Source organism: Ochotona curzoniae, unplaced genomic scaffold, assembly GCF_017591425.1.
Source record: "Ochotona curzoniae isolate NIBS_2020 unplaced genomic scaffold, NIBS_Ocur_1.0 contig_2210, whole genome shotgun sequence".
Taxonomy (NCBI): domain Eukaryota; kingdom Metazoa; phylum Chordata; class Mammalia; order Lagomorpha; family Ochotonidae; genus Ochotona; species Ochotona curzoniae.
The window spans coordinates 53,123,338-53,151,105 of NW_024465369.1; the positions used below are offsets into that span (position 1 = coordinate 53,123,338).

Consider the following 27,768-nt stretch of genomic DNA (forward strand, 5'->3'; position numbering starts at 1 on the left):
ATTTCACAATTTATAGGAAAAACAGGGATCTGAGAACAGAGAGAAAAGTGAAGTCTGGTTCTTCAGACTGATTCCCGACATGAATGAATCAAGGCAAAATTGCCCGACTTGGCTGACCTGAGAGAAATCTAAACAGCAATTTACGTGTTGGCCATGCAGGAAACAACCCAGCGTGAACCCTGGCTGTTAGCTAGCTGGTTCAGGACACGACCTTGTGTTGTCCTCGCCTCAACGCAGCGTGGTAAGCTGGGGAAATACTCCATCAGTCATGAGGGGGCAGCACTTGACGCCCAGCATTCGCCAGCCAGTCCCGACGGCGCGCCAGGCCCGGCCCTCCGCGCCTGTGGAGAGTTACATAATTCACACTCACAGTCGCCGCCTTCTTCCAGCTCTGGAGTGGAACTCACGTGCCAGGGCTCGCGACCGGAAGCCGACACCCCGACAACGGCAGCTGTCGGCAAATCCGGGGACAAGCCGGAGCGCGGAAGGCGGGCGAGGCGGCGCTATGGCTGCCACGAGACATGCGCGAGAACGCGCGTGGAGAACGGGGGCGTGCCCTGGCGGCCCTACGCCCCCTCTGATTGGCCAGGAGCACGAAGAGCGCGTTCACGCTCCGCCCTAAGGCCTTGGAAGCGAACGTCAGCTTTGCGCCATCACGGAGGGAAAGGGGGCGTGGCTGACTGCTCAGACGGCCCCCCGATTGGTTGGCAGTCGCCGGAGCCGGCCGCACGTCCCGGCCCGGGGGCGGGGCCGCGGGGCTGATCGGAGAGGAGGCCACCGGCTTCCGTGAGATGACCATGGCAGCCCGGGCCGGTCCTCGGGCCTTGACCACCGTAGTCTCGGGATGCCGTCCGAAGTCGGTGACGGCGCCTGGCGCTTTGACTCCGGCTCAGGGACCTGCGCGGAACGTCAGGTAATCAGGCGCAGGGGCCTGTTGTGTGAGAGAACCCGGGGGATCGGGCCGCGGCCGAGCTGGACCAGGTGCCTTGCCGCGCGTCTCCGGCTTTGGGCGCCGGAGGGACTCTGCGGCCGCGCCCTCAGGGGCCCGAGGGGCGTGGGGCTTGCTGTCCTTGCGAGAGGCGGTGACTCATTGGCAGAGCGACTTTGGAAGCAGCTGCGGAAGTCGCTCGCCCCGGGCGCCTTGGAGCTTTGCCGGTTTCCGCAACAGAGGGCCGGGTTTGCCCGGAGGGGGACCCCTGGCTCCGAGCCGCTGCACCAGCGTGCCGGCCGGTCGCAGGTCCTTCCCGGGATCTGGTAGGGGCCCTCGTCCCCCGCCCCGTGGTGCTAGCCAAGAGCGCAGCCACCTGACAGGACCCGGAGTTTCTGGCTGGGCGGTGAGCGCCCTGTAACCTTGAACCGGAGCCTGCCTTCGATTTTCCTGGTTGATTCTTTTTTGATGGTGGTGATGTGTGTGTGGGGAGGGGTGTTGGAGAATGGGAGGCAAAGGAATGAAAAATACCATTCTTTCACTTGATTTTCTTTTTAAATAACTTTGTAGTAAGTGATTAAGATTAAACTTTAAAGTGAAAGGTTTGGACGGGGCAGGGCAGAAAGAGCGAAGCTTGACATTTAGAGTCAGTGAAGACTTTTTTAAGTACCAACAATCCTGTCAGTTCCAAACCGTTTGACCAATATGGGATGAAGCTAAAGTAAAGTCATATATTCTTTACTAAATAACCTCCAAAAAAAAATAGATCCAAGCAGAACATAATGCGGCCTGATATTCTTCTAGAATAATTGGCTTGTACACGATGCAGGTGTCATCTTTATAATGCTTGTACTTGTTCTAATCACCATACTGTCTCCTTAGTAGCTAGGGTACACAGAATAACTCAGCAAGTCTGTGGGCTAACATGAAAAGCAGTATAAAAAGGTTATGCTATAGCCTTTTAAGAGAAAGAGTAGGAATATTTACGTGAATAAGAGTGTGTAAGGGGTTGAACCTGTAGCCTCAGACAACAATATTCTTTGGGGCACTGGTTTATGTTGAGGCCGCTCCACTGCTGATCCAGCTCTGTGCTAATGGCCCAGGAAAAGCAGCGGAAGCTGAGCAAACTGCGTGGGTCCCTGCACCCGTGTGGGAGACTTGAGTGACGCTCCTGGCTCTTGGCTTTGTCCTGGTCATCGCAGCCATCTGGAGAGTGAACCAGAAGGTGGAAGATCTGTCTTTTTCTCTAAAACTCTTTCGAGTAAGATAAATGTATATATTCTTTTATATTCGACACATACACATAGAAATGTCGCAGGTAGTTGACTATGAGTGTGTGTTGAAGTGGAGATGGGACGGGACGGGAGGACAGAGCAGCCATTCTGGCGGGGTCTGCAGAGCTCTGATTAGTGTCCAGTTCCACTGGAGTGAATCCAGAATGGAGGAACCCCTGTAGCTCCGGCTGGCATAATAACCTGAGTAGATAAGAAGAACTGAAAAGCAGATCAAGAGGGGCAGTTGCCATGGCACAGTGAGTTAACCTTCCGTTTGTGATGCCAGCATCTTGTATTAAAGCATCCGTTTGAGACCCACCTCTTCTACATGTGTTTGTTGTAATGTACCTTGAAGGCAGTAGCTCAAATCCTTGGGCTTCTGCCACCCAAGTGAAGACCTGGATGGAGCTCCTGTTTCTGGCCTCAGCCTGGCCCAGCCCTGGTCTTGGTGGCCTTTTGGGGAATGAACCAACAGTGGGCGTAAGATTCTCTGTCTCTCCTCCTCTCTCTGTAACTCTGCCTTTTAAGTTAAATAAATAAATTTCAAAAAGAAATGATGGAGGCCTAACACAGTAGCCTCGTAGCTAAAGTCCTTACCTTGCGTGTACCAGGATCCCATACAGGCACTGGTTTATATTCTGACTGCTGCACTTCCCAAGCAGCTCCCCGCTAGTGGCCTGTAAAAGCATTCAAGGATGGCCCAAAGCCTTAGGACCCTACAGCTGCATGGGAGACCTGGAAGAGGCTCCAGGCTCCTGGCTTCGGATCGGCTTAGCTCAGCTCCAGGTGTTGACAGCCACTTGGTGCCGGAGTCTAGTTCCAGCCGAGTTCGGAGCTCTGGAAGGGTGCGTGGAGTCGGCGATAAAGAAAGGCAGACACTGACACTTGGTGCGTTCTCACAACAGCTCAAGAAAAAGCTGTCCTTTTTATTTACTCAAAACCCCTCTCAAGCTTCTGCACAAGCAACTATGCTATTTTTACTTCAAGACTAAGGGGGTCACTCTGTTTGCACTTCAAGTCTAAGCAGATGCCCCTAAAGATAATTCTGCAAAATACTGTATTCATATTCTTCAAAGCAAGCCATTATTTATTTTTCAACAGTAGCCATGGAGCAACAGCCAGGACTCTAAGGCCAAGACACATGCGATTACCTGCTAATTAGTAGTACATTCCCACCACATTTCTATTTCTACAATTTACCCATTATTTAATGGAAAAATAGGTTACAAGGGAAAAAACGTAAAACCTAAAACAGAAATTTCAAACATAAAGTCCTTCTACAACTTTAAGCTCTACAACCCCAAAAACAATGAAACAATAATCAAAAGCATTTTTCTTTAATAAAAGCATCCTTAATTCCTCTAGCTAAAATTATAAAAGCAGCTAAAACAATTACATTTTCTATATTCCAAAAAATTGCAGAAACAGGCTAGCCTTTGAGATAACAATAACTATATTTATTGCCATAGCAGTTTCAGCCCTCACTCCCATCACTTCCATTACTTTGTAAAATTCTTATTAAACCATTTCCCAGAAGGCACGCTACATGTCCGGGCCCGATTTCAGAGCAATGGGTAGGTACACAATAAGGTGTCCAGAAATGGCATGGGTTTAATTGTATTCCTGTGCGCAGTTAAAGGTCCACTCACCAAGACATTATCAATAACATTAACTCAAGCTCACGTTGGTGGCAAAAGCCATCTCACAGGGGCAAACAATGCCTCAATAGATTACAGAATTCTTAGTGGGGTGGTTGAGTGTCCATGCAAAAAGGAGGTGAGACTGCATAAAGGTGGTCAGAGAGAAATCCACCGGACTCTGCCAAACAGCTGGAAGCTCCCTGGGCCCTGCCAAGCAGGGGAGATGTTCTCTTCACACCTTTGTGCCATCCACACCTACTGCACGGACTCAGCAATTTGGGGAGTGAACCAATGGATGGAGGGTCTTTCTTTCTGTCTCTCGTTCTCTCTGTAAATCTGCCTTTCTAATAAAAATAAATAAATCTTTAAAAAAAATGGAACGATGGCTATGTTTTAGCACAGTTATGGTATAGCATGTTATAATATGTGTCTGTAGCATGAGGGCCAGCTTTCTGGGGGAAGCCACACCTTTTGGGTCAGAGCTGTAAATGTTACTGATTTCTGTATGGTGCCTAAGGAAGCTTCATTTTTCCTTTGTGCTTGTATATATATATATTTCCCCCCAAATCTTCTAAAATGGTAGATTCTTCTAAATTGGTTAGCTGTTTAACAGTCTCGGTAATAAATGTTTCCTCTTAATGTGTAATCCACCTCTAAATCAGGTCATTTCTGTTGTCTTAGACACCTGGCTTCCTGTGGTATACTGATGAGCAGATCTCTTGCATCGCGTACCTCCAGGCTGCCTAAGGAGATACATGCAAGAACTTTCTTCAAAATTACTGCACCATTAATAAACAAAAGGAAAGAATACTCAGAGCGAAGGATTATAGGGTTTGTATATAATGATTATACTAAAATATGTTCACAGATTTCAATAGAGTATCATGCCTCTCTCTGGCTTTTCTTGTTAGATTAAGCTCTGGTTTTTCTAGGTTGGCCATTCTGTAGACCTCACAATTTTGTAAGTATTTGTTGAATAAATTTAATTATACAGTTAACTTTACAGGATAGATTTAAACCTTGACATGTAAAACAATTGCTTGTTTATGATGATGTTCCTGTACCTTGCGCTTTTCTGTAATGGCAAGGCTGTTGCTACATTGGGTCATGTGTTCACAGAGAAATGCATAGATGAGTGCATGCAGACATGCTAAAAGGCTTCTAATCTAGAATAAGAAATAGAAAACTGCCTGCAAAGATCCAGACAGCAAGCAGGTGAGGCCTGGTGGGTTTTAGGCCTGACTCTGAGGCTGGCCTGTGACATTGCGGGATAAGCCGCTGCATGGAGAACTGACATTCCCAATGAGCACCAGTGTGAGTCCTGGATGGCCCAAGTGCTGGGGTCCCTGCCACCCACGTGGCAGATCCAGACAGAGTTCCAGGCTCCTGGATTTGACCTGGCCAACCCTGACTGTTGCTGCCATTCTGGGAATAAACCAGCAGAAGGGAAATCTCTCTGTCCCTCTCGCTGTAACTTTGACTTTCAAAAAAAAAAAGGAAGAAGTCTTTAAAAAACCAAACTCAGAGCTGTCATTATGTCATTGGAGCCCAAAGGCAGATATGAATAATTAAACATGGCTGTGACTGGAGCTGGTATGGTAGGTAGTGGCTAAATCCTTGCCTTGCATGCACTGGGATCCCATATGGCTGCCAGTTCATATCCTGACTGCTCCACTTCCCATCCAGCTCCCTGCTTGTGGCCTGGGAAAGCAGTTAAGGATGGCCCAAAGCCTTGGGACCGTGCACCCTTTTGTACCCTAATCAACTAAGTAAGATTATTATTATTAATAATAATAAAAAAACTACTCTTGGGACACCTGTATCCCATATCAGAACCTGGTACAAGTCCCAGTACCAATTTCAATTCCAGCGGTTTGCTGACTCGCATGCTGTGAGACAGCAGATGGTGGCTCACGAAGTTGGATCCTAGTTGTCTAAATGGGCAACTGGAATAGAGTTTCCAGCTTCTGGCTTCCGCCTGGTCCAGCACCAGCAGTTAGGGCCGTTTGGGGTAGGAGCCAGTGAATGAAATGTAAGATTTGTGTGTGTGTCTCCTTCTTACACTGCCTTTCCAGTAAGTAAATAGATAAAAAATTGCTGCTTTTATTTCTCTCATGGCCAAAATCCTGTTTATTTCAAATTGATCAACTTCTAAAACAAATATGCAACGGCCGGTGCTACACCATTCCAAAGCCAGGAGCCAGGAACCTCCTCCAGGTCTCCCATGTGGGTGCAGGGTCCCAAGGCTTTGGGCCATCCTTGATTGCTTTCCCAGGCCACAAGCAGGGAGCTGGATGGGAAGTGGAGCTGCCGGGATTAGAACTGGCACCCATATGGGATCCTGGGTGAGCGTTCAAGGTGAGGACGTTAGCCACTAGGCCACCGTTCTGAGCCCCATACTGACTTTCAAGAGCTAATGGGTTCTTTAGCCTAACAGTATCTTCAGGTTGCTTGGTACTCCCTGCAACATTGTTTCTTGACCCCTGCTCAGCCCTGGGCTGGGCTACTTCTGAGCTCTTGTGAACCATTTCCCATATCTGTTATTGTTAAAAACCAATACATGCTAGCACTGTTTAAAAAAAAAAAAGAAAAGAGCCTGGCACAGTGGCCTAGCAGCTAAAGTCCTCGCCTTGAACGCCCAGGATCCCATATGGATGCTGGTTCTAATCCCGGCAGCTCCACTTTCCATCCAGCTCCCTGCTTGTGGCCTGGGAATGCAGTCGAGGACGGCCCAAGGCCTTGGGACCCTGCAGCTGTGTGAGAGACCTGGAAGACGTACCTGGCTCTTGGCTTTCAGAGAGGCATAGCACCAGCTGTTGTGCTCACTTGGGGAGTGAAGCATCGGTTGGACGATCTTTCTCTCTGTCTCTCCTCCTTTTTGTATATCTGACTTTGCAATAAAAATAAAATAAATCTTTAAAAAAATTGGTCAACTTATTTTCCTTCTAATTATAATAATTAAATGTTTATTGAGGGACTGAGCTTCTGCTTCCAGTGCCAGCATCCAGTATGGGCACTGGTCTGAGACCAGAGGCTCAGCTTCTGATCCAGCTCCCTGCTAATGGCCTTGGAAGGCAGTGGAGGAAGGCCCAAATTCCAGGATCTTTGCACTAATGGTGGAAACCCAGACGTCACTCCCAGTTCCTAGATTGGCCCAGCTCCAGCTGTTATGGCCCTTTGGGGAGTGAACCAGCAGATAGATGATCTCTGCCTATTCTTGTTCCAATTTTAGCCTGAAGCAAGCACTTTCCTTCTCTCTCTATTACTCTGCTGTCAGAGAAGAAAGGAAAAGATAAATTTATTCAGTCTAAGGCACAGTGACAGAGAAGATAGAGACCAAGAAATATCTTTTATCTAGTTTATTTCCCAAATGCCTGCAACAGTCAGGGATGGGACTGGTCAAAGCCAAGAAGCCAAAACTCCACCCAGGTCTCCCATGTGGTGGCAGAGATCCAAGCTCTTGAGCCATTTTCTTGTACCTTCCTTTGGACATTAGCAGGGTGCTGGATTGAAAGTGGAGCAACTGGGGCACGGCAGTGTGGCCTAGCGGCTAAAGTCCTTGCCTTGAACACGCCGGGATCCCACATAGGCGCCGGTTCTAACCCTGGCAGCTCCACTTCCCATCCAGCTCCCTGCTTGTGGCCTGGGAAAGCAATCAAGGATGGCCCAAAGCCCTGGGACTCTGCAAACCTGTGGGAGACCTGGGAGAAATTCCTGGATCCTGTCTTTGGATCGTCATAGCATCGGCCGTTGCGCTCACTTGGGGAGTGAATCATCGGATGGAAGATTTTCCTCTCTATCTCTCCTCCTCTCTGTATATCTGACTTTCCAATAAATAAGTAAATCTTTTAAAAAATGTTTTGAAAGTCCTCACCTTGAACGCGCTGGGATCCTGGCTTCGGATTGGCTCAGCTCCAGCCGTTGCAGCACTTGGGGAGTGAATCATCGGACGAAAGATCTTGCTCTCTGTCTCTCCTCCTTTTTTTAGATCTGCCTTTCAATAAAAATAAATAAATATTTAAAAAAGAAGAAGAAGAAGAAGAAAGTGAGCAACTAACACTCAAACCAGCACTGTGCTGTGGGATCCGTGAAGCAGTGTCTTAATGAATTGCTTCACAATGTAAACCAGTTCTTTTTTTTTTTTTTTTAAGATTTATTTATTTTTATTGCTAAGTAAGATACACAGAGAGGAGGAGAGACAGAGAGCAAGAACTTCCGTTCAGTGGTTCCCCAAGCAGCCGCAACTGCTGGAGGTGAGCCAATCTGAAGCCAGGAGCTTCTTTCAGGTCTCTCAACCTGAGTGCAGGGTCCCAAGTGTTTTGGGCCATCCTCAATTGCATTCCCAGGCCACAAGCAGGGAGCTGGATGGGAAGTGGAGCTGCCGGGATTAGAACTGGCGCCCATATGGGATCCCGGCTCATTCAAGGCGAGGACTTTAGCCGCTACACTATTGTCCCAGGCTTGTATGTAAGCCAGTTCTAATGAAGACATAAGGACTTGTTCTAACAGGATCTTTCTCTTAAATTTTTAAGAACTGGCAACTAATTAAAATTTTGTAACCTGTGTGCAAACCAAAACCAACCCATGATTTTGTCAAATCTTAACCTCTATATAGATATATATTTAGAACCCTTTTATTTTTATTCTCTTTGTTATATGGAGGTTAATTTTCCTTGGTTGTAGTTTAATATGTGTGTGAAATGACTTATTGCCTCATGAACAATATACTTTATCCATTTTATCTTTTGTTGTTATTGTTGTATCCATTTTCAATTTAAAGCGTGTATATACACACCATATAAGCAGTGCAGTTAACCCTCTGTCCTTCTGTCTTTTATAAGTTATTCAATGCAGGAAATGTATGATGTGGTATCAGGAATGGAAGATTACAAACATTTTGTTCCTTGGTGCAAAAAGTCGGATGTAATATCAAGGAGATCTGGATATTGTAAAACACGATTAGAAATCGGATTTCCACCTGTGCTGGAACGTTATACATCAGTTGTGACCTTGGTGAAACCACATTTGGTGAAGGTGGTAGATTTTTTGTTTTTTTTTTTTAAGTATTCCAAAAATGCTAATTATATCAGGCAGATTGAAATGTAGCCACAATAAAAATATTTCACTAATGGGGATTGGGGGGAATTGGTCATGTGTTATATCTCCTAGTTGTGTTCATTTCATAAACTGATACCATTATTTTCAACTAGGAACTTAAATGGAATATGGAAAGGGGAGGCTTTTTAAAATAAATTTTTTATTAATGAGGTTACTTGCTTAAATTTTATTCTTCTTAATATAGCATTGCATCTTTTTTTAAGATTTATTTTAATATTTTTTTCATTACAAAGTCAGAATTACAGAGAGGAAGAGAGACAGAGAGGAAGATCTTCCATCTGATAATTCACTCCCTAGAAGCCCTAACAGCTGGAGCTGCGCATTGAGCCGAAGCCAGGAACCAGGAGCCTCTACCAGGTCTACCACCCGGGTACAGGGTCCCAAGGCTTTGGGCCGTCCTCAACTACTTTCCCAGGCCACAGCAGGGAGCTGGATGGGAAGCAGGGCTGCCATGATTAAAACCAGTACCCATATGGGGTCCCAGAGTATGTAAGGCGAGGAGTTCAGCTGCTGAGGTATTGCGCCTGGCTCCAGCATTGCATCTTATTGAAGTGCTTTGTCACTTAGTGGCCATAACATGTTTCTAAAGAAGGCCTGGTGTGATGGCTCAGTGGCTAAATCTTTGCCCTGCACATGCTGGTATTCAAAATTGGCACCTGTTTGTGTCCCAGCTATTCCACTTCCCATGAAGCTCCCTGCTTGTAGCCTGGGAAGGCACTAGAAGACAGCCCAAGGCCTTCAGACCCTGCACCCACATGGGAAACCTGGAAGAAACTCTTAACTCCTGGCTTTTGGTCGGCTCAGCTTTGGCTGTTGTGGCCAGTTGGGGAGTGAAATAGCAGATGGAAGATCTTTCTCTGTCTCTGCTTCTCTGTATAATTTTGCCTTTCCAATAAAAAATAAATAGATCTTAAAAAAAAAGATTCCCACACGGGTGCAACAAATTCTAATAACTAAGATTTCAATGCCTACCTGAGGAGGTTATAGAAGTTCAGAAGCATTTTTAAATGGGAGCTGAATCGTGAGCTGTTGCTGAGGGAAGGTGATGCGTAGCCCTGTGGTCAGCTGTAATAAGGCCTCGGTATTGTTTTTGGCTGAGAAGGTTAATCAGCTGAGTGTCATTCACTTTGGGTTATAACCAGTTCCAACAATGGGCTAGTAATTACAATCTGGCCACCAGTACTCATATTAAAGCTAGGTCTTAATCAAAATTATTTAAATTGTAAAGAATGAGAACTATCTATGTATGCTAAAGAGCCCCAAAAGAACTAGATCAGGGTCATACCTGGGGACCAGTAGCTTAGGAAAACTGGGGTGTCTGGGAATAAGGAAAAGAGTTAAGACTGATTAACAAGAGAAAAATCTTTGGACAGAACAGTAATTGAATTGTGTTAGGGATCTATACTAGTTCTCTTATAAACATTTTAGCCATCTCCTAGTGATAGTATAAAGTAGGTATTGTTTTACAGATTAAGGAAATATGGCATAGGGATTTAACTTTGCAGGGTCACTTATCAGTAGGCAGAGCTGGAAGTAAGTCTTCCTCCAAAATCACTCATTATTTTGGAGGGAAAGTGAAATCTAAGTAGCATAACAGGTGATAGTAGAAAAAAGTTGGTAGTCTTGGGGACCCCAGAAAAAAAAAAAAGAAAATGACCAATTCTGGCAAGTGGTTACTAAGTATCAGCTAAAAATTGGAGTTCCTCATCTCCTGTGGTATGACCTGTGGGAATAATTACAGAGATTTTAGCTACAGTCTTGGTAGATTCTGGCTAATAACAAAGATACTTATCCCACTGTTGTTTTCTCTTTTTGTTTTGTTCTAGGCATCTTGTACTGATGGGAGACTTTTTAATCATTTGGAGACTAGTTGGCGTTTCAGCCCAGGTCTTCCTGGGTATCCAAGAACTTGTACCTTGGACTTTTCAGTAAGTCTCACAAAGCCCATGATTGGTCTCACTCATTAGCAGTAGTTTGTAAAGAAGTGTAATAATCCATTGTAGAATCCAGATGTTATAATTTTCTCACATACATATTAGTTACTGAAACAGAAACAAAAAAGATTTATATTATTTGAAAAAGAGACACAGAGGCAAAGAGATAAAAAGAATCTTTATCTGTTGCAATGAACAGAATTAGGCTGATCCCAAGCCAGGAGCCAGGACCTTTTTCCATCTGCTAGTTCACTCCCCAAATGGCCACAACAGCCAGAGCTGAGCTAATCCCAGCCCAGGAGCCAGGAGCTTCTTTCAGATCTTCCACGCGAGTGCAGGGTCCCAAGAATTTAGGCCATGCAGGCCATAAGCAGGGAGGTGGATGGGAAGTGGAGCAGCTGGCACATGAATTGTTGCCCGTATGGGATGCCTGTGCTTATAGATGGAGAATTAACCAATTGAACCATGGTATCAGCCTCAATATTAGCATTTCAATTCACATTTTATTTGTTTTTACAATTTACTTATATTTTTTTTAATTAAAAAAAAAGTAAAGATTTATTTATTTTTATTGGAAAGGCAGTTATACAGATGATTCACTCTGTCCGATGATTCACTCCCCAAGTGAGCGGAACGGACAGTGCTACATCAATCTGAAGCCAGGATCCAGAAATCTCCTCCAAATCTCCCATGTGGGTGCAGGCTCCCAAGGCTTTGGGCCATACTCAACTGCTTTCCCAGGCTACAAGCAGGGAGCTGGATGGGAAGTGGGGCTGCCGAGATTAGAACCAGCACCCGCATGGGATCCTGGTGTGTTCAAGGTGAGGACGTTAGCCACTAGGCCACTGTGCTGGGCCCTTGTTTTTTTTTTTTTTTTTATTGGAAAGGCAGATATACAGAGAAAAGGAGATACAGAAAGATCGCAGTGGGCAGAGCTGAGCCAGTCTGAAGCCAGGAGCTTTTTCTGGGTCTCCCACCCAGATGCAAGATCCCAAGGCTTTGGGCCGTGCTTGACTGCTTTCCCAGACCACAAGTATGGAGCTGGATGGGAAGCAGAGCAGCCAGAGCATCTATGGGATCCCAGTGGATGTAAGGCAAAGATTTAGCCAATAGGCTACCACGCCAGGCCCTACTTAATTATTTGACAGGCAGTGTGACAGAGAAAGATGGGCGAAACAGAAAGATATGTTCCATCCACTGGTTGACTGCCAAATGCTGCAGTAACGGTCTGGGCCAGGCAAAGCCAGGAACTAAGAACTCCATGCAGGTCTCTGACATGAGTGGCAAGAGTCCAATTCCTTGGGCTCTTTTAGACACATTAGCAGGGAGGCATGCTGGAGACCAGCTCAGCTGAATTCAGAGCTCGAGAAGGGTGTGTTGATTCAACGGGAGAAAAGAGACACAGACACAGTCACTTGGTCCTTCTGTTAAACAGCTCAAGAAGCTGACTTTTTTATTTACTCAGACACATCACAGAGTTCTGTACAAACATTTATTCTATTTTTTTTTTTTTAAGATTTATTTTATTTTTATTGGAAAGGCAGATATACAGAGAGGAGGAGAGACAGAGAGGAAGATCTTCCGTCCGATGATTCACTCCCCAAGTGAGCGCAACGGGCCGATACTATGCCGATCCAAAGCCAGGAGACTCTTCCGGGTCTCCCACGCGGGTGCAGGGTCCCAAAGCCTTGGGCCGTCCTCCACTGCTTTTCCAGGCCACAGGCAGGGAACTGGAAGGGAAGCGGGGCTGCTGGGATTAGAACCGGCGCCCATATGGGATCCCGGGCGTGCAAGGCGAGGACTTTAGCCGCTAGGCCATGCTGCCAAGCCCCAGATATCTGCATATTATCTAGCAATAGTAACTGCCCCTATTAATTTCCCAATTTTGATAATGGCACAATAATTGTCTAAGATATTAGCGTGGAGAGTTCTGTGTGATAGGTACATGGGAATTATTTCTGTTGTTTTGTAATTTCTTTTTATAAAATCATACTGACTTTAGAATGAAAAGTTGGAATATTTTTATAGATGTTTGGTCCTTAAGATACTGTTCTCCCCTTTAAAGTTATCTGAGTTCCACCCAAAAAAGGGAATGTAAGGTTCCCAGTCATTGGCTGTTTTAAGTGTGTGCCATGCACATGTGCAGTCTGATCTTCCTCTCATTGGGGTTTAATCTGTGAGAATTATCACTTCCCTTCCCTAAACCCTTGTTTCTTTTTTTTTTTAAAGATTTATTTAATTTTATTGGAAAGGCAGATATACAGAGGGGAGGAGAGACAGAGAGAAAGATCTTTTGTCCAATGATTCATTCCCCAAGTGACTGCAACGGCTGGTGCTGCACCGATCCGAAGCCAGGAACCAGGAACTTCCTGCAGGTCTCCCAACACGGGTGCAAGGTCCCAAGGCTTTGGGTTGTCCTTGACTGCTTTCCCAGGCCACAAGCAGGGAGCTCAATGGGAAGTGGGGCTGCCGAGATTAGAACCAGTGCCCATATGGGATCCCAGCCTGTGCAAGGCAAGGAGTTTAGCTGCTGGGCTACTGCGCCAAGCCCAAGGTTCTTTGGATAGGTCAGAAAAAAAAAAGTCACGTAGATATATCTACAGTTCTCAATGTGAACGTTAGTGTCCTAAGTGGAAATTTAGTGAAAGGTCTTTTTATGCTTGACCTTAGCCAAAAGGCTGAGAAGCAATGTGAAAGGTCTTTCTAAAATCACTTCTTACATTCCTCTACAGATCTCTTTTGAATTTCGCTCACTCCTACACTCTCAACTTGCCACGTTGTTTTTTGATGAAGTTGTAAAGCAGATGGTTGCTGCCTTTGAAAGAAGAGCATGTAAGCTTTATGGTCCAGAAACGAACATACCTCGGGAACTAATGTTTCATGAAGTTCATCACACATGAAGGAGAGCTGGTGTCACGTGCTTGGATCTTTAACCTGGGGAGACGCCTTTGTGATTGGTTTCCAGACGTCAGAAAGCATTTAGTACACCTAACTTTGATTGTAACTTGCACGTAGAATATGACCCTACTTGTATATGGAATTATTTCTTCAATCATTATATAATTCAGAGTACTAAGTACATCAGCATATTCCACATTTAACTATGTTACTATTGCTAGAATGATGTATCTCTTCTAAGCAGAAACTGAATATGTAAATTTAATGAGTGAGTTGATATACTCAGTCATTATGTATATATTAACCATATCATGTTTAAGTTATTAAATTCAGATTATTTATAACTTATTATATGGAGCCTACCATATAGCTTAGGGGTTATCACCAAGAAAGTCAAAACTTGATTTTATAGGTACTGCTAATGGATTCTCCCTGGCACCTTTGGTATTTTTAAATTATTATTATGGATATAGAATATCATTTGGTGCTATAAGGAGGTTGGCTCCAAATATAACAGTGAAAAAAATTTGGAGGGGTTAGTGGCCCAGAGCTTTCAGCTGTTTTTCCAGTAGTCTGCAACCTTCTTCTGGGTACGTTGGTTGCTCTTTAGCTAATGCTAATGTAGAACAGTAAGCAACAGATGAAGAAAAGTTGGTTGATATTTTGCTGGCACTATGCATCCCTATTTTCTATTTATTGTATGTATTCACTTCCAATAATATATTTTCAAACTGGTATTTTTTAAAACAAATCAATGTAAGGACTGAAGTGTTCACCTAATAAAGTTAATTTGTTTATCTTTTGTAGTAACATTTATTGAAATCCTATATTCTGTGTGCATTCATTTTTAAATTCGTGAGAGGCAAAGAGAGGGCAAGTGTTCATTTGCTGGTTTCATTTGCTGACAAGAGGCCACAGGGAACTGGGAAACCCAGTGCAGGTGTCCTACAAGAGTGGCGGGAGCTGCTTCTCAGGCTCTGTATTAGCAGGAAGGTAGACTTGGGGAACCAGAGTCAAGTTCAAACCCGAGTCCTCTGATGGGAGTTTACAGATGTCATGACCAACATTTTAAAAGCTGAGATAAATGCTTGCCCTTCTATGTAGACATAGTGAGGTATTATGGTATTTGAGGATTTAAAACTACTTGTTAAAAGACCTTGATGGGAGCGTGATGTCTCTGTTTGCCCAGTATTTCAACTGGCTAATCTGACTGCAAGGGCCAGGATCCAATATGATACCCTGCACCCAGGTGGGAGACTGGGAAGTTCCTGGATCCTGGGTTTCAAAAACAGCAAAAGATGCCAGTGTTGTGGCACATCAGCTTAAGCTGTTGTATCTCACATGTGAGTGCTGGTTCAAGTCCTGGCTGTTCCACTTACAGGTCCCTGCTTAAGAAGGCAATGAAAGATGCTTCAGGTACTTGGTCCTCTGCCACTTGTGTGAGAGACTGGAATTTATTTTAATTTTTAAATTTTATTTTCAGTGATGTTTACATAGTTGATTAGGGTGGGAAGTGTCCAGAATCAGGGGAAATGGGTGAGACTTTTGTTTCCACATTTTCTTTTCCTTCTTCCTGCATCTGAGGGAAAGGGAGAGACAAGGGGAGAAGCCACACCTAGCCTCCCAGTCGCCTCAGTACCCGGAGATGGGGCATAGCCATCCAGTGTCATCCCAAAGTCCGCAATGTAAAGCATGCCTCAAGGTTCTGTTCAGGTGGTTTTGATAGTTCTGAAATGCTGTCAATCTTGCAGATGCAAGGATGTGCATATCCTTCCAAGGTCCTTTGGTTGACACAGTCCACCTGTGTCTCCATTTGCTCAGATATTTGCTGTCATGCTTCACTGGGGTGGTTGATCAGTCTGCTTTTCCCCCTCCTTCCTCTGCTTTGGTTCCAGGTACAGGTACCAGGTAGCAGGTACTGCTGCAGGCCAGAAGCAGGGAGCTGCATGGGAAGCAGGGCCCATATGGGATCTCAGCGTGTTCAAGGTGAGGACCTTAGCTGCTAGGCTACCAATGAGCTGGATGGAAAGCGGGGCCACCAGGATTAGTACCAGCACCCATAAGAGATCCCATTGTGTGCAAGGAGAGGACTTTAGCCACTGGACGACCATGCTGGACCCTCCAGCCCCATTTCTTTCTTCTTTTTGTTTTTTTAACCTTTTTTAAATTTATTATTATATTTTTGACAATCTTTACATAGTTAATTCGGGTAAAAAGGTTCAAGGGCTATAGGAAACTAGGTAAGACTATTATTTCCATATTGTTTACTTCATGTTTAAAGGGGGGTATCAAGGGAGAGGGCCCACCCAAGTTCCCACCCTCCCCAGGTCCTGCATGTAGGGTGGTATGCTCCGAGGTTCTTGCTCAAGTGGTTTTGATAGTTCACCAGCTATAAATTGCTGCCAATCTTGCCACACCAAGCGCTATGAGGTCCTTGAAGAATCCACTGATTGACATAGTCCATCATAGAGTCTCTGTTTTCCCAGTATTTCGCTACCAACATATAGCCGAGATGGTTGATTGACCTGTTCTGTCTTCTGTCTTTTCTTGGTTAGGGTTCTGAGTCCAGCATTTTGATTGGGGAGATCTCCAAAGAAACCTTGTCTCAGGTGTTCTCCGACCAGATTCTTGTATGTGCTAGCAAGTACAGGGCCCAGCTCAGTCCATGGCCCTGATCAGCTGGTGGTTGCAATTGCTGGGTTGATTATGTTTTCAGCCCCAACTTCCACTGGAACCAATGGGTGTTGCAGTCCAACCTGGTTCTGCCCAGCACATAAACAAGTGGGAACTGCAGCCTAGTTGGAGCGACCCACAATAACCCCCACCAGGCCCACCCCTATCCTGGTTTGCCAGTATGTGCAGCAGTAGTCCAGTCTGTCCCACACCCCATTCCACCCCAACCCCTGTCCTGGTTTTCGTTCCCTCCCATAGAAGTGGTAACCCAAGAAGGAGGAGCCCACTATTTCCCTCCCAGTCCTCTCCCACTCCTGGATTATGCACTCTCCAGGTAGTTCTGTGGTTTGACTTGACAGAACTAGTCCCCAGTGCCAACTTCTGCCAACTGATGCTGTCAGCCCCATTTCTTAAGCAAATGGGTGCTATGGGCCAGCCCAACCCTGATCTCAACACTGTGGGTCCTCATGTATACCATTGGGAGCTACAACCCAGTCAGACTGACCCCTAGTAACCTGCACTGGGCTGGTCTCCAGCCGTGGTTTATCTGCTAGCATGTGCAATGCACTGGTCCAGTCTGTCCCATCATTCATTCAGCTCTTGTACACATAGTTGGGCGTTGGAGCCTAATTCAACCAAACTGATTACACTCTCCAGCCCACACTCATGCCAGTGTCTGACACTGCCTATTCAGCCAGGCCTGCCCCAAGTCCAGGTTCTCAAGTTCATCAGTGGGAGTTGTAGCCCATCAAAGGGGTTACTGATTTCCCTGTTGGGCCCACTCCCAGCACAGGATCTTGCACTCTAGGTGGTTCTGCAGTTTAGCACTTGCAGCTCATGCTGCAGCAAAGCCCAACTGGCCTGCCCTTGTTTTTGGCTCATGCCTGCACCAGTGGATATTCCGCCCAGCCTAACTCTTCCCCGCAAGCTATTTGACATGCAGGACAACAGGTGTTACAGCCCTGCCCAGCCTGGTGTGCTCCCAGTCCCAGCTCTCACACTCACCAGCAGCAGTAGCACCCCACAGCTCCCTTTCTGAGGTTGCACCACCCACCCTCACCAAATCTTGTGTGCTGGTTCATGCAGCAGTCTAGTCTGCCATGGCCCATCTCAGCTTGGTGTTTGCAAGTGGGTGCTGTAGCCTGGCCTGAGAGACTGGAATTCTAAGGTCTTTAACTTTAGCCTCAGCTTGAGAAGCAAGCCAGTAATGGAAGATCTAAGACTGGTTTGCCAATATTTACAAACACTAAATATTTACCCACTTCTATTGGAACCTTTTCTCAGAGCTAGTATTGTAACACAGTATGCTAATGATCACTCTGTGTCACTAGCACCCGTTAGTGTCCCTAGTGACTCCACTTCTGAACCAGCTACTTGTGGTCTGCAAACACAGTGGAGGATGGGGCAAAGCCCACATGGAAGGGCAGGAAAAGCCCCTGAACACGTTCCCAGCTATGATCAGCAATGCTGGCCCTTTGGGGAGTGAACTAATGGATGGAAAAACCCCATCTCTTCTCTCTGTAAAACTCTCCCTTTCAATTATAACAATAAATTTTAAAGGTGAACATCTGCAGGAAAGCTAGAAGTGAAGCAGTTGGGGATAAAACCCAAGACACTCTGATGCGGGGGTATAGTTATTCCATTAGGTGTGCAAGGAGTGATGGGTTACCTTTTTATGTCAGGGCTCAATACACATTGTTCCCAAAGAATTCTTAAATTGTTGCCTTCTTTAAAAATCTACCACCCCTGCTCCCCAAGTAGCAATGTTCAGTTGCAACTAAGAGTAACAGTTGCTTTTTTTTTAACCTCTTGAGTTAGCTTTCACTTCTCGACCATAAAACAAACACCAATCACTAAGTTTAAACAAATTTTTATTACACAAAGGTTGTCACATAATTGTATATTTCTCTACTTTGTACACAATTATTCTCACTCCCCACAGAAAGGCTGCTTCTTCACTTCTCATCTGGTGATGGCAAGCACTAAAATCCTGATTTTAAACAGAATAGTAGTAAGAATGCCGCAGTGATTTAAGTTGAAAGCAGTACACTGGTACATGGCTCTTGCACTCAGTATCAGGAATGTACAAATGTCTTTTTTTTTCTTATTCAAAAATACAAAATAAATTATCTGTAGGCATGGACATGACAGCAGTAAACCATTATGTATTGTCAACTGAAACCAGTAACTGATGCTTACAGTGATTTTCTTTAGCCAGCCTTTTCTTCTTCTCCAACTGAACTCTGAAGTTCTTGATGAGGAACACTGCCTTCAGCTTCCTGTCACAGTTCATTTATAATGGTAAAGCACTAATCTAAGAATTAAAACATCCCTCCTCCCATCCCCCCTCCCATCCCGCCCATTGCACCCATTCCAGGGTCCTTCTCTTCTTTCGGAATTTCTGTGACCACAACTTCTGCTGTAGTTAACAGAGAGGCCACTCCAGCAGCATCCAGTAAGGCAGTTCTTACAACCTAGAAAAAAATGAAATGATGCATTTCATTCCATTAAGAAATATGGACAAGACACAAAAATTTTACATTTCTGAGTTACTCAAAAGTATTTTTAGGGAAATGTTCAACTATGTACCTTTGTTGGATCGATGATTCCTTTTTCTACCATATTCACAAAATCTCCAAGCAAGGCATCATAGCCAATTTCGGAGGAACTCTGCAAAATTTTTTCCACAATCAAAGATCCTTCAACGCCTGCATTCTTAGCAATAGTCATCGCCGGAATTTTGAGTGTTCTTCTAATAATGTCTATACCTGCAGAGAGAATACAGTAAAATTTTAGGTCTTTGGTAAACAATTTAACAATTCTAAATCATGAAGTTATCCGATACAGAAAAATCCCAATGCCAATGTTATCCAATCCCTGCGCCCAGAACAACCTAAGCACTATTCTACTTTGTTACACAGGAAACTGTGGTTTGTTGTTCCACACAGGAAATAGCAGTACAACTAAACACCAGGCATAATGTAGTTACCAATTTTTTGATCTTCATTAGCTGGAGTTAATGAGTCCAAGGCTGGAATGCACCGAAGCAGGGCACATCCACCTCCCAGAACAATGCCTTCTTCAACAGCAGCTCTTGTAGCATTCAGAGCATCTGTAACTCTGTCTTTCTTTTCATTTACTTCAACATCACTTGTCCCACCAACCTAAAGTTCCAAAAAATTCTAGTTAGTATGAAACCCTCCATTCAAGATGCAGACTACACAAAAAGTTACTTCAAGACTATCCAGTTTACTCAGAAAAGCAATCCTGCAGAAAAACTTACATGAAGGACCTTCTATCACATTAAAAAACATCTTTTCCCATAGCAACTTCCCTCACTACTAGTGTTTTAAAAAACAAGTGGTATGTCTCAGAAAAAATTTGCATAAATATTTCCATAACCTAATTAAGTTTCCCAATATTTAAGCTTCAAGTAGGAAATGCTGCAAAGCAATGAATCCTAACCTTCAGCACAGCAACTCCATCAGAAAGCTTTGCCAGCCTTTCATTCAGCTTTTCCTTTTCATATTCACTAGTTGTGACATCTAGTTGCTCGATGATTTCTTGAATACGCTTTTCAATTTGAGCCTTGTCACCCTTTCCTTTCAAAAGCATGGCATCATCTTTAGTCACAATGACCTCTCCAACTTTTCCCAAGTCATGAGGCTGAACATCTTCAAGATTCAGGGTCAATCCCTCTTCTCCAAATACCTGCAACATTTTAATGTGAATCAGTTATGTGTTAGTGTCTTCCATTACACCAAGCTTCTTAATGTATCACAGGTGTTTTTGACATTAAAATGCTGTATTTCTTAGAAATGAAGTTATTTAAAGATCGAAGCTAGCTCAGAACAAGATTAAACATTCACTGCATTCCCAACATCTCAGCCTTAACCAACTTCACCAGTTAGTAGTATATTTATTTCATAAACACTAAAGATCTCAATTATTGGAGGAAGACGACTGAAATTATCTAAATCCTATAGGGAACGCTTCACCATACTTTCCATAGATTTATTAAGAAAAGTTTATTCAAAGAGAATTTAATCAAAACCCCACCTCCCAAGTAAGCAACAAAAACAGAGTATCTAATTATAAAAAATCAATTGTAGACATGGAAATATTAAAGTATAACACTCAGTAAACAAACAGAAGACTTATTTTACTTACTGCACCACCAGTAGCAATAGCCATGTCTTTAAGCTGATTTTTTCTGTTGTCACCAAAACCTGGTGCTTTCACCGCTACAACCTGAAGACCAACTTTTAGCCTGTTAAGAACAGTTGTCGATGAGACTTAAATCAAATAAAACCAAGTAGTCTTAGTTCCCCTCAAGTTTTGATATCACTAAGACTGTTAAAACACCCCAACTCTTTTCTTTTAAGGCATGTGTATCTGAAAAGTCTTCCTAATAAACTGTTGGCAAATTCCAGTTCAATGTTGAACCCAGAAGCAAAGATCACACCACATGAAAGGACATATTAGTAAATATTTTATGACTGATGGGGAACAATTACAAATACTAAGATTGAATGTGAAGGTCAGGCAGTGAATACCTCTATGGTTTAAGTTTGAACAATGAACATCCCAATAGTGCTAGGGTCACCTGAATCTGCATGAGGTATACTTGAGATATGATCAAAGAAATGTTGAATTTGAGAGCTGTTTTATTTAAGATACAAACGACATAAAAAGCTATGATATGAGACAAAAAAAGAGGATAAGCTATGATACACTGAGTAAACTGGACAATGACTTTATAGCTACCGTAAAGCATGAAAATTCTAGCCCTAGATTTGGGATTTCTTGGGGGAGATGTCTTTACATCCTTATCTCCAAAGGTTTAATACCCCCAAAAAGCCAATTCAAGCTTAGAAAAGCACTCTTGAATAACATTTACATTTGTTTCTATTCCAAAGTATTATTTTTAATATACCTACATGCTAAGATTAAACCACCTACTACACCAAGGAATGAGAATTTTAGAATGGCAATTATTTCCTTACTGTTCCATGCAATATTAATCAGAAGCCTTTCTTTGGGGCTTGAATGGTGGCACAGCAGGTGCCGCCTATCACAAAGGCACTCCCTATCAGATCTGCTTCCAACCCAGCTCTGTTCTGCTCTACCAAGGAAAGCAAAGGAAAGCAAGGGAAGCCGGCCCAAGTGTCTGAGCCCCTGTCACAGTTGTTAGAATTCCAGATGGAGATTCAGGCTGCTGGCTTCAGCCTAGATCAGCCTTGGCTGTTGCAGCCATTTGGGAAATGACACTAGAAAACTGAAAATTCTGTCTCCCTCTATCTCTGCAACACTGTCTTTCAAATAAATACAATGAATCTTAATCATGCACATATCCTGCAAGCAACTGTAAACACTAAGAAAAACAAGAAAGGTGCCCACAACTGAATTCAGACTACTTCATGACAAAGTTGTACAAAACAGTAAAGACTCTGGGGTCCCACACAAAAATTGAAACAAGATGGAAACAACACATTTGTAGTAGGATGGTACTCCAAAAAGTAAATTTTATTTAAAAATAAAATTATCAAATACACTCCCTTGGGCCTGGCACGATAGTGTAGTGGTTGAAGTCCTCGTCTTGCAAGCCGGGATCCCATATGGGTGCCTGTTCTAATCCTGGCGGCCCTGCTTCCCATCCAGCTCCATGCCTGTGACCTGGGAAAGCAGTTGAGGACGGCCCAAAGCCTTGGGACCCTGCACCCACGTGGGAGACCCAGAAGAACTCCTGGCTCTGAATTGGCTCAGCTCCAGCAGCTGCAGTCACTTACGGAGTGAACCATCAGACGGAAAATTTTTCTCTCTGTATATCTGCCTTTCCAATAATAATAAATGTTTAAGAAAACAAAACAAAACAGAAAATACATTCCCTCTTACCTATTCAAAACCAGTGTACTCAGAGCTTCTCCATCAACATCTTCAGCAATTATGACCAGAGGCTTACGGTGGGCATTGGCAATTTCAAGAGCAGGTACAATGGACTGGACACTAGAAATTTTCTTTTCACTCAACAGAACATAGGCATCTTGGAATTCACATTTCTGACCTACAGAAAGTAAACAAACAAAATTCCAAAGCAAGAAGTGACCTTGTGGTATTCCATCTGTGTCACCAGTTTGTGCTAATGGCTTGGGAAAAACAATGAAGGATGGATGGATGGCCCAGGAACTTGGTCCCCTGCCACCCATGTAGGAACTCCAGATGAAGCTCCTGGCTCCAGCCTGGCCCAGTCCCAGCCATCATAGCCATTTGGGGAGTGAACTGGCAGATGGAAGACCTCAATTTCTTCTATTAAACATATACCTTTAGAAAACTTTTCAAATCAAAAGTAATCCAATTTATCTAAATAAAAAACTAAACTCAAGTTTCAGTATTATTTAAAATTGGCCAATGAGTTCATCTTTTCTTTCTTTCTCATGTATTATTAACTTCTGAAACACTCATTTTTCAGAGGTATACTGCCAACTTACATGTATAGCTTGATGTACACTAACTACATTTAAATTTTTTATTTATTGATTTGTCCTTACCTTTTGATGTATTAATAAAATATGGAGAAATATAGCCTCGGTCAAATTTCATGCCTTCAATAATTTCTAATTCATCATTCAGTGTTTTTCCATCCTATGAAAAATACACAAATTCGGTATATGAATTTCACAGAAGAAACTTCAAACTCGGAACAGAGCAGATTAACACAGAGTTGCCAGTGACCCTGAGGGAGTTCAGGCAGGAGTACGCAAATGTCCCGGGACATGTGATTTCACTTGCATCAACTGACACAAAAGCCAACTTCCTCTTACAGGCGCTGAAGTTATACATGAAGAAACGAAGTCCTCCTGAGCATTCTGTATGAACCAGGGAGACGGATTCTATTCGGAACGCTCAATTCTCATTATCAAACATACTTGCCTTTACTGTGATGACGCCTTTTCTTCCAACCTTCTTCATCGCATCGGAAATGATATTGCCAATCTCCTTGTCTCCATTTGCAGAAATTGTAGCAACCTGAAACAATCAAGTTACTCTTCAAAATTAGTGTCCTCAATTCCTGACCCTTCTCATAGTAACTTCCAAATTAATAATTCCATCTGGCAATACATTATGATGCAATAATTTTAAATGCTTCCAGTGTTGGTGACTGAACACTGCTGTTATTCAGACTGGTGTGAAAGAATACAAACATTTTTTTAAATTAGTCCTTACCTGAGCAATTTCTTCAGGGGTGGTCACAGGTTTTGACTGTTTCTTAAGCTCAGCAATTACGGCATCAACAGCCAACATCACACCTTGTTCAAGAATACATTAAGTCTGTTATTATAATAGTTATGGCATCCACACGATGCAGAAAATTTCAGATTAATAATCAACATTCTTAACCTTATGTCTGTACACAGCTTCTGCACCAGTGTCATTCCTACCCCAAGCTGGACGGCATGAAGCGAATGGTAACTTTAAATTTACGAGTTTTAGGGACTATGGGCCACAATTGTTTTCAGAACTAGAATTATAAAGGCGGACGTATGACTTCACACCTAATACCAACAAGAATTGTAAATCATAGGAATGGGAATTTCCTAAGGCTGTAGAAGAGACATAACATTCTTACCTCTCCTGATTTCCACTGGATTAGCACCTTTGCTAATCTTCTCAAAGCCTTCCTTGGCAATAGAGCGGGCCAGTACAGTAGCTGTGGTGGTGCCATCCCCAGCTTCTTCATTTGTATTATTGGCGACATCTTGAACAAGTTTAGCTCCAATATTTTTATATTTGTCTTTTAAGTCAATTGACTTGGCAACAGTTACACCATCTTTTGTTACTTTGGGACTCCCCCAGCTCTGTTCAATAATCACTGTTCTCCCCTACAATGGCAGAAGGAAAAAAGTGACATGATCTTACTTGCTAAACTATTTAGGTTTAAAACATGAGCAGGCTTCAAAATCTCAATGCAGGTTGTGTCATTTTATCACTCCTGCACAGGAATCTCAAGGACAAGTTCATCAACATTCACGGTCTACAAAATGATCTCTCTGCTTCTCTGCCAAGAGCATGACTTCGAATGAGGCATTACAGCAGATGAAAAATCCCAGGGCTTAAAAGCAACAAAGCATACAATGCAAGACAAACCACAAAATTCCAGAACACTGTTCACACTGGTTGGAACTCATTATTACTGAAAATACTCTAATTTGTTTACTAAAATACTCTACAGCAAAGCATGCTCCTCCAAATTCACATAGCATAAAACCGTAAGCCAGGGGTGAACGCTTGACACAGCAGGGATGCCTGCAGTTTCTAAGCTCCTGAGTCTTGCCTGACTTCCTGTTAAAGTGCACTCATGGGAGATCAGACCAAATTCCAGGCTCCCAGGCTTTGCAGCTGCTTTGAGTGTTGGGAGTATAAACTAGTAGAGGGAAGATCTAGTTCTGCCCTGCCTTTCAGAAGAAAATTCTTTAAAATGGGCCCAGTGGAAAAATCCCCACCTTACAAGAACAAGGATTCCATATGGGTACTGGTTCTGTCCTGGCTGTTCCAATTCCCACCCAATTCCTTAATTATAGCCTGGGAAGCCACAGAGCATGGCCCCAAAACCTTTGGGACCCTGCACCTATGTGGGAGACCAGGAAGAAGCCCCTAGCTCAATCAGCTCAGCTCAGCTCAGGCCACTGGGGCCACTTGGGGAATGAACTATTGGATGAACATCTCTCCTCTCTGGAAATCCGCCTCCTGAACAAAAATAAATGAATCTTTAAAAAATATATTCTTTAAAATGCGTTTACTTATTTGTAAGGCAACATAATAGAAAAATGGGGAGGATAGATCTTCTATTCAGTGTTGGTTCTTCCCTCAAATGGCTGAAACGGTCAGGTTTGGAACCAGGAATGCCATCCCAGACTCTCACATGGGCACTTGGGCCCAAGTCCTTGGGTCATCTGCCAGTCTTCCTTGGAACTTTAGCAGGGAGCTGGGTAGGAAGCAAAATTACAAGGATTTGACCCAGCAGTCAGATATGGGATGCAGCCACAACAAGCTACAGCTTAACATGCTGCCCCAGAATGGTAGCTCCACAAACAACATTTTATGGACCTCAAACATAACATATATGATGTATGCAACTTTTTGGGGCTTTGCACCAAAGCTGCCACCTTCTATATTCTTGAACTGTGCAAACGGGCTACACTTAACAGCTGTCTGGATATCTGTACAAGTCACTTCAAAATATTGTCTCATGATCGAATCATAGCTTAAAAATATGCATTTGAATACAAAGAACAGCAACACCTGGTAAATTTCCACCTATGGGGGTACACTGGATAGTTAAAAAAAAAAAGACATTCTGGAGATAGGTGGTGGTGATGTTTGCCCAATAACACTAGTGCACTTATTGTCACTAACTTGTATGCTAAAATATGGGAAAAATTAGGGCACAGCGTTGTTTCCTCCTGTCCCAGTTCTGGCTTTTAGCAGCATGAGATGTCACAAAACCTTTCAAAAACAAACAAAAAAAACCCACCACTTGAGATTTAATAGGACTTGCAACTTGTATTTCTTTCTATACTTGCCACCACTAGAAAGGGGCACAAGTGTGACTGGATCTATCTTCAGCTTAAACATTACCCTTAAACCGAGTTACTACCTGGTTACATCACACACTGTACAGTTTCCAAAACCCGAATGAAGCAGTCCAAGAACATTATGCCTAAACATATATATTATAGGGCTACATATAAAATCTATCAAAAAAATCATCAAAACACTGTGCCTCCCTCATCAGTAATAGTATTCCTCAATCAATAATACATAGTGACAATAATGCTGATACCTTTGGCCCCATTGTAACGGCTACGGCATCGGCTAAAAGGTCTACCCCTTGAAGCATTAAGGCTCGGGCGTCGGCACCGAATTTTACGTCTTTGGCATAAGCCCGAGTGAGATGAGGCGCCAGCGCCCTGGACACGGGCCTGATCTGGCGAAGGACTGAGGGTAATCGAAGCATTTCTGGAGGAGAAGAGAAGCAAACGATCAGTTCCCGCCTCGACCGTGCGGCCCGGCACAAACAAGCCCACCCGCGCCACCCCGAACCAGCAAGGTTAGCTGTGTGCCTGGCAGACCCGCGGGGCCCGCAACCGGCGCACGCAAGAGGCCGCCCCCTTGCCTGACCTATAGCACAAGGCACAGGCAATGGCTACCCCGTGGCCTCCTGCTCCAAAAAATCCGAGTTAATCTTTCACCGCTAAAATGGCCTACAGAGTAGAATCGCTCCCAACGTGCCCGTGCAAAAACCAACCCAAGGTGGGAAGGAGAGGCAGATTACAAATCCTAAGAGTCCAGGGAAATTTTCCGGACCGTGCAAAATCCACTCAGCAAAAAAAAAAGTGTCCAGTCGCAGCTACTGTATCAGAACAGGGCCCCGAGGCTGGGGGCACAGGCCCGACCCACTCCGGGAGCTCCACGTGTCTTGTCTGCAGGATGCCCCCGAGCAAGGTCAAGAGCACCGGGGCAGTACCCCTGCAGTCCGCCGGCCAAAAAGTGAAACAAAAAAGAGAATCAGTTCTTCGTGGATGAGACCCCCTTCAGCAGGGTACTGCACGAGGCCGGGAGCGGACTGCCCCCGAAGGCCCAGGCGCCCCAAGCCCCCCCAGGCCACCCCCGCTGGCCCGCAGGCAAGCCCTCCGTCCTGCGCCAGGCGCGGGCCGCAGTCCACGCCGCACGTGACGAGAAGCCGCATGGGCTCCGGAGGCCTGGACGGCCGGGCCCGCGTCCTGCGGCGCTCCGAGCCCTGCCGGTGGCCCAGGGCCCATCGCCGCGGCCGGAGGCCTGCTGCAGGGCGGCGGGAGGTGCGGGCGAGGCCGCGCCGGAGGGGGCCCGCGTGTACCTGCGGGGCGGCGGCGCGGAGTGCACGCGGCGAGGAAGGCCGTCGGCGGGAGAGTGAGGCGCAGGCTGCACGGCGCGCACGGCACTGAGCCCGAGTCCCCTCCCTCGGCGGCTCCCCCGCCCCGCGGCACCGCGTGTGCGTGCGGCGCCCGCCCCTTCCCGTCGCCCGGGGCCCGGCAATCTGCACGCGCCGGGTCCGCGCCGCACTCCTCCCGCCCTGCCGCGCTTAGGCTGATTCCCGGGCCCCGTTCGCTTCCAGAATTTTCCAGCCAGCGCCGCGCTCTCCGCGGTTCAAGGGTCACCTCCCGTCATTTCCGGGAGGGGTCGCGGGGGCGGGGTGGTGGAAGTGTTCTTTCACCTCGGCCGGCTGCCTAGAAAAGCCTAGAAAGAGCGCGGCTCCCATTCCGCCT

The 27,768-nt window shown here is 44.8% G+C and overlaps 2 protein-coding genes across 6 annotated transcripts; one reads left to right on the forward strand and one right to left on the reverse strand.

Moving 5' to 3' along the window:
• The first annotated feature begins 746 nt into the window (after positions 1–746).
• On the forward strand, positions 747–23,678 carry COQ10B (coenzyme Q10B). Of its 3 annotated transcripts, none has more exons than XM_040971930.1 (5): positions 748–913; positions 4,524–4,673; positions 8,684–8,876; positions 10,787–10,888; positions 23,289–23,678. In XM_040971930.1, exons 1-5 carry the CDS (start codon positions 792–794, stop codon positions 23,337–23,339), a joined length of 618 nt encoding a protein of 205 aa, XP_040827864.1. In that variant the 5' UTR covers positions 748–791; the 3' UTR covers positions 23,340–23,678. The 3 variants fall into 3 exon arrangements, with proteins under 3 accessions (XP_040827865.1, XP_040827864.1, XP_040827863.1); XM_040971929.1 differs by lacking the exon at positions 23,289–23,678 and adding an exon at positions 13,627–14,584 and having other exon boundaries at positions 752–913; XM_040971931.1 differs by lacking the exons at positions 4,524–4,673; positions 23,289–23,678 and adding an exon at positions 13,627–14,584 and having other exon boundaries at positions 747–913.
• On the reverse strand, positions 18,320–27,768 carry HSPD1 (heat shock protein family D (Hsp60) member 1). Of its 3 annotated transcripts, none has more exons than XM_040971927.1 (12): positions 27,717–27,768; positions 26,307–26,482; positions 24,093–24,345; positions 23,690–23,772; positions 23,396–23,491; positions 23,014–23,107; positions 22,361–22,529; positions 20,636–20,735; positions 19,931–20,176; positions 19,455–19,629; positions 19,055–19,233; positions 18,320–18,939 (listed from the first exon to the last, which is right to left on the reverse strand). In XM_040971927.1, the coding sequence occupies exons 2-12, from the start codon at positions 26,478–26,480 to the stop codon at positions 18,787–18,789; spliced, it is 1,722 nt and encodes a 573-aa protein (XP_040827861.1). In that variant the 5' UTR covers positions 26,481–26,482; positions 27,717–27,768; the 3' UTR covers positions 18,320–18,786. The 3 variants fall into 3 exon arrangements, with proteins under 3 accessions (XP_040827861.1, XP_040827860.1, XP_040827862.1); XM_040971926.1 differs by lacking the exon at positions 27,717–27,768 and adding an exon at positions 27,360–27,515; XM_040971928.1 differs by lacking the exon at positions 27,717–27,768 and adding an exon at positions 27,360–27,437 and having other exon boundaries at positions 24,120–24,345.